Source organism: Cornus florida, unplaced genomic scaffold, assembly GCF_030987335.1.
Source record: "Cornus florida cultivar Cherokee Brave unplaced genomic scaffold, ASM3098733v1 CherokeeBrave_3.0.0_Hap2_Chr08, whole genome shotgun sequence".
In the NCBI taxonomy this organism is placed as follows: Eukaryota; Viridiplantae; Streptophyta; class Magnoliopsida; order Cornales; family Cornaceae; genus Cornus; species Cornus florida.
Window position 1 is genome coordinate 47,149,975 of NW_026775578.1, and position 6,516 is coordinate 47,156,490.

Sequence of the window (6,516 nt, forward strand, 5' to 3'; positions counted from 1 at the left end):
GTTCTATGTTGAGTCCGTAGCTGCATTTATATATATTTATACTACTATAATAAATGCGTATAAAAAAAAACTAAAGAACAAGAGTGGGGACAGAGTAATATGTGGCCAGTTTCATTGGGATGATAAAAGTGACCAGAAGAGATAGAATTATGGGTCAAAAATATGAAAGAAAATGAGTGTTAGAAAACTTATTGTTGTGGTGATACGAAAGAGAAAATATTTTGGTTGTACGGTCATACTCTTTGAATATGTATATATGTTTTGATAAGAAGGGAGAGATTAGGGTGTTTGTGATTTAAAAATGTTAAAATGTTAAAATGTTATAGGAGAGATGACTTAATAGAAAATAATTGAAGAAGAGATTTCATTGTAACCAAGGCATTCATGTACTGCCAGAATGATCGATGTGGATGAGTTAAGATACATGCTATTTTAGATCTCCTTAAAATAATTTTTTAATGCATAAAAATTCAAACTATCTCTCATCAAGTCTTAAATTAAATTTATAATTATTCATATTTTAAAATTTTATAATGTAATATATCTCGTAACACAAAAGACAATATTTTACTCATAAATGAACACATAATTTTCTGTGCTTATAAAACTAAATTTTTATTGTTGCTCTAAATAATGAATTTTAGAATATGTTTATAGAAATTAATTAAATTCACACACACACATATATATAATAACATATAATTGTACGGGTTTTAACTCTCCGTAAAGGTAAGATGAGTGTGTAATTTTTTTGGAAAAAAAGAAAAAAGAAAAAAATAAATTTCATGCCATAAATTTCACAAGATTTTTGTAATAAATATAAATATAAAAAGTACAAGTCTTGGTGACCAAGATAAAGATTAATTAATTAACCTTTTAGGAAAAAATAGGATTGGACGATATGTTGTCACTGGGTGCTCTATCTCATTGACACGCCAATCTTTCCGTCTCATTCGCCAACCGTTACATTTTTTACGTGCACCATCCGTACGGTCCGTGAACCGTGAACGTCAGTGTTTACCTTCAAATCTCAAAATTACCACAATAGCCTTCATGCTTGGAAGAAAAGTTTTTGTTTCATACATCATCCTCCTCCTGTTAAAAAGAGCAAAATGTAAAAAAGGTAACACCAATCTATTTTAAGAAATGCGGAAAGAAAAGTGAAAAGCTTATCCATTTAACCAAAAAAAAATTGGAAAGAAAAGTGAGGCTTAAGCTATTTTTAAAACCACTAATGGTCTAGTTTAGTGGCATATGTATACCGTTAAAACGAGAAATTATTCCATATTTTTTGACCACTTGATATGTGATGAATCAATTCAATTTAGATGGTTGTTGAGATTTTTTTGTAATATTTTAATACACTTTTGTGAGATTATTTTCTTAATCGGAAAGTCTGAATCGAATTAGTCCACCAAGTGTCAATGAATTATGTTCAAAATAGAGACAGACTTAGAAAATTATGTGAGAGGAGGCAGACTTTAACAATAAGAAAATAAAAAAATAATTAAACCACTGAGTGGAAGGCAATAGTGGGGTTTTTCTGTAATTTTAGTGAGGGCGGTATTGAAATTTAATCGGTATGTAATCGAAACAAAGGGAAAAAGGCCTTGAATGGGTCCGTGCATAGTTCAAAATAAAAGGACAAAAGTAAAATGAGTGTGTGAATTATTTATTAAGATAAATAATAATATAAAGATTATTAGTTTGGAATAGTAATACTTAATAGGACAAGTTAACACAACTCGGATATGACACAAAATAGGACAAGTGAGTTTGGTTTAATTGTATTTGGGTTGTAACCATGTCGACCTGAATTGATATGATAATTAAAAGTGTTATGTTCGTGTTTGATCTATAAATTCGTTTATAATATGATTAATCGATTTTAACTAAATATGTTAGATAAACTTATCGGGTCCGTCTTATAAATAACATATTTAGTTAAAAATGTTTGCGAAGTGCGTCGTGATTGTGTTAGAAATGACTTAAACTTGTCTTGGACTCTTGTCATATTATTTTGTGTTGTGTCGAGTTTTAACCCATTAATTAAACAGGTTACGTGAGTCATGTTGTATTGTTTATATAATAATAATCATGTCATATTCATATAAACCTATTTAACATGACACTTATATCTTGACTTGATACATTAACATACACAAATTGTTACCCCTACTGACGTTACAGAATTAATCACACAAAAAAACTTTACAAGCTTTTCTCTTATTTTTTTTTTTTCTAATCTAAATATTTTAAAATCTTCAGTTTGAAATTTGAAAAGATGTGCTCATATTATTCTTTAAGCATTGCGGAGTTAAATATATTCTTTAAGAAAAATAGTTCGTGATGCGCACGCTGATGTCATAACCATTGTTCTGCGTCTTTTGTGTAACCAAAATTCAAAAGGTAATGCATGATATCTCAAAAAAGAAACAAAATAAGAAAATTAAGGTGTGAAAATCTAAAGGGCACTTCAGTCCTTTAATTTGAAAATTGAATATGTCCTTACTGTACTTTCTAGAAAGTGGATCCAATGTTGTAACGGCGTTAAACTTTCCGTAATAATCCGTCAAAGAGCATTTTGCGGTCCAAGCCTATATATATATAAACCTCCTATCCAACAAGACCAAGGGAAGCTTTCCTAATCTCATTTCTCACTCGTCACTTTCTCTCTCTAAACTGTCAAGTTCAAGAGAGAAGAAAAATCAGACTTTTGAAACTTGTGACAAACGTCGCAGGAGCTAATGAGAGAGACCAAGCATGGATTTTGGGTAGATTGATTGTCGTTTGATCGACATTTCTGCTAAATCTGTAGTCGATTCGAGCTCAGTTTCAATTTTATTTGGTGAGATCCCAATTTTTCTGTCTTATTTACCCTGAAATATCCATGTTTCTTTTGTCATTTCTTACATAAACCCTAGTTGCTGATTATTGATATTTGGGGCTTTAATTTGTGTTGATAACTTTAACCTTCTTGCAATTCATGGCTCAAGAACTCCCCAATCTTTGTGACAGTTCCTTCCTCTTCTTAGGGTTCCATTTCTTTAATTTAGGGATGTTCACATTTATATGACAACTAAATTTTGTAGGGTTTGAATTAGCAGGGGTGTTCTTAGATTTAGTTTTGATTGATTTTGAATCCCTGGTCTTTGGGAGATCTCTAAATTCGTTAGGAAATGGATTTCTCTCAAGTATGGAAGTGCTACAGTTGATGGGTTCTTGAGTTTGGATTCATAAGCCTATAATTTCACAAGGGTTCTTGAGTTATAAAGCTACAATGTCGATCGCCAGTGTGGCTTTGAGTCCTGTTTATGAGAGCTCTATAAATTTCTTGGGTCATTTCTCCGGCCAACATGATCCCTGGTCGAGGGAGTCTATCTTGATTTACCTAACTGTTGGTGGCTCTGTCATTCCGATGCGTGTCCTGGAGTCGGATTCTATAGCTTCTGTCAAGCTGAGGATCCAGACCTGTAAAGGGTTTTTTGTGAAAAAACAAAAACTGGTCTTTGATGGTAAAGAATTGGCTCGGAACAATTCTCATGTCCGGGACTATGGGGTCGCTGATGGAAATGTTTTGCATCTGGTCCTGCGGTTCTCTGATCTCCAACCTATTACCGTTAGTACGGTATGTGGGAGGGAATTTGAGTTCCATGTTGCGAGGAAGCGAAATGTAGGGTATGTGAAGCAGCAGATTGTTAAGCAAGGGAAAGGTTTTCTTGATCTCAAGGATCAAGAATTGATCTGTAATGGTGAGGAGCTTGAGGATCAGAGGCTCATAAGTGATATTTGTGAAAGTAGTGACACTGTGATACACTTGCTGATCCGTAAATCTGCAAAAGTAAGGGCGAAACCTGTGGAAAAGGAATTTGAAGTTTCAATTGTGGCATTAGATTTGAATGAAAGTGGGGCTGATGCATTAGATGGAGGTTTATGCCAATGGAGAACACAATCTGAGAAGCTTCATGTTGTGGCTGAGAAGTCATTGAAAAGAGATTTCCTTTTGGAACCATTAATTGTTAACCCCAAGAGTGACGTGCCGCTAGTAATCAAACAGCTTATTAATGCTACTTTTGAAGGGTTGCAAAGAGGTAACCAACCGGTAAGGTCTGCAGAGGGATCAGGGGGTGCTTATTTCATGCAAGATTCATTTGGTCAGAAGTATGTTTCTGTTTTTAAGCCAATTGATGAGGAGCCCATGGCTGTGAATAACCCTCGGGGTCTACCCTTATCTATAGATGGTGAAGGTTTGAAGAAGGGTACACGAGTGGGGGAAGGGGCACTGAGAGAAGTTGCAGCATACATTTTGGATCATCCGAGGAGTGGACCACGCTCATTTTATAATGAGGAGAAGGGCTTTGCTGGGGTTCCCCCGACGGTTATGGTCGAATGCTTGCACAAAGGATTTAATTATCCTGAAGGATATGAGTATGGATTCAAGAATATTAAGATTGGATCACTGCAGATGTTCATGGATAATTGTGGAAGCTGTGAGGATATGGGTCCTTCTGCTTTTCCGGTGGATGATGTACACAAGATCTCTGTGTTGGATATAAGGTTGGCAAATGCAGATAGGCATGCTGGGAACATTTTGGTTAGCAAAGATGGTGAAGAAGGCCGGATGCTGCTTATTCCAATTGATCACGGTTATTGCTTGCCTGAGACTGTAAGTGTTATTCTTCTTCTTCTCTCTTTTGTTTCGTAAGTTAGCTGGACATGAATTTCCAATACATTCATATTTGATCGTCCTGCTTTGTAGTAGGCCTGTTTTCGGAACCAAGATTGGCTAACTTAAACGGCTCTTCTGGAAAGCCAATATTGTTACATTTTATGCATTATCATGATAATTAATTGCATTTGTAAGTTGTGAAACTATAAAAGCTTGTAGCTGTATGAGTTGCACATTATGCATCAAAATATATTGAAAAACCACTAGGAGGGATCTCATATGCATCTTAATTTATATGTCATAGTAGCGTCTGAAAATTTTCTAATTCTATGCACCAAATAAATGAGGAGCAGATAGGCTAATAGACAGAAAACATTATCACATTTTCTTATTGAAATTTTTGTATTCAACATTTCATTTGTAAGGAGTCCATAAACTCTTCTAATGTATTGACGGACTGATTAGTTACTATGGTTTAGATATCATTTTATTTTCGAAAAAAAAAAAAAAAAAAAAAAGAAGAAGAAGAAGAAGGAGAATAAAGAAACAGAATTCTTTTCCTATGTTTTATCGAGAGGAATGGAATCGATTGGTGGATCATTTATTTTCTAAACTTTGCCTTGCTGTTCCATTGTGCTGTACATGACATCTGATGCTCTTCTAGCTTAATGTTTTAGGCCTTTTAAGCACCCATATATGTCATTTCCTCATGTTCTGATCAAGATTGACAATATGAGTTGGCTCTACTGGCCTTACTGCAGTTCGAAGATTGCACATTTGAGTGGCTCTACTGGCCTCAAGCAAAGCAGCCATACTCCTCTGACACCATAGATTACATAAGATCTCTAGATGCAGAACAAGATATTGAACTTCTGAAGTTCTATGGGTGGGAAGTATCGTTCGAGTGTGCCCGCACCCTTCGAATTTCCACCATGCTTCTCAAAAAGGGTGCAGAGAGAGGACTCACTCCTTATGCCATTGGAAGGATCATGTGCAGGGAAACACTAAAGAAGGAATCTACAATCGAACAGATTGTTCAAGAAGCACAAGAAGCCGTGCTTCCAGCAACAAGTGAAGCAACTTTCCTTGAATCGGTGTCATTGATCATGGATCGTCATCTTGATGAGCTCTCCCGCAAGTAAATACATAGATATATATAGAATATGCAAGTATGATGGTGTTCCATCTTTCTTTTATTTTTTTGGTAATAGTTGCATCTTTCTTTCCATGGAGTGCAGGTTCTATGTAATGTTGATTTCTGCAGGAACTTGTGTTTCATCACATGTTCATTTTGTCCATATATAAAGGCAGTATGGTTTATAACATAATGAAAAGCTTACTTTTGCAAGTTTGACAGCTTATATATAGTGATTTTGAGAAAATTTGTTGGTTAATATAGCTAAACCTCGACCTTCGATCATATAAATATTTAAATATTTAATTCACTATTAACATCTAAATTTTGAACTTGCAAATAAAACCATGAAGATTTTTAAAAGTGAGTGTGCAAAATGAGTGAATGATTTACTATTTCTTCTGATTAATGAAATTTAACTCAATTATGATTTCAGTCCTCATATTGAAAATTAATTATTTTCTACTTTGACCACTTCGATCCCCTCCTCTAGTTATCCTGAGCTTCTTTAAATTCATAAAAACTGACTTAAAGCTTGAGCCACAATGTGTCTACTTCAGAGCAACAATTTTTTTTTTTTTTTTTTTTTTTTTTGTTAAAAATGAAATCATTCCTACACTTCCAAATGTACAGGCAAGAAAGCAACAATACATAACCCTGCCCTCTTCCTTCTCCCCCTTGAATGTAACTACTGTACTCGCTTACCGGAAAA

General features: G+C 34.5%; 1 protein-coding gene across 1 annotated transcript; it reads left to right on the forward strand.

Annotated features, from left to right (window-relative positions):
- The first annotated feature begins 2,637 nt into the window (after positions 1 to 2,637).
- LOC132271614 (phosphatidylinositol 4-kinase gamma 3-like) lies at positions 2,638 to 6,017 on the forward strand. Its single transcript, XM_059773059.1, has 2 exons — positions 2,638 to 4,666; positions 5,431 to 6,017. Exons 1-2 carry the CDS (start codon positions 3,281 to 3,283, stop codon positions 5,809 to 5,811), a joined length of 1,767 nt encoding a protein of 588 aa, XP_059629042.1. The 5' UTR covers positions 2,638 to 3,280; the 3' UTR covers positions 5,812 to 6,017.
- Positions 6,018 to 6,516: the final 499 nt, after the last annotated feature.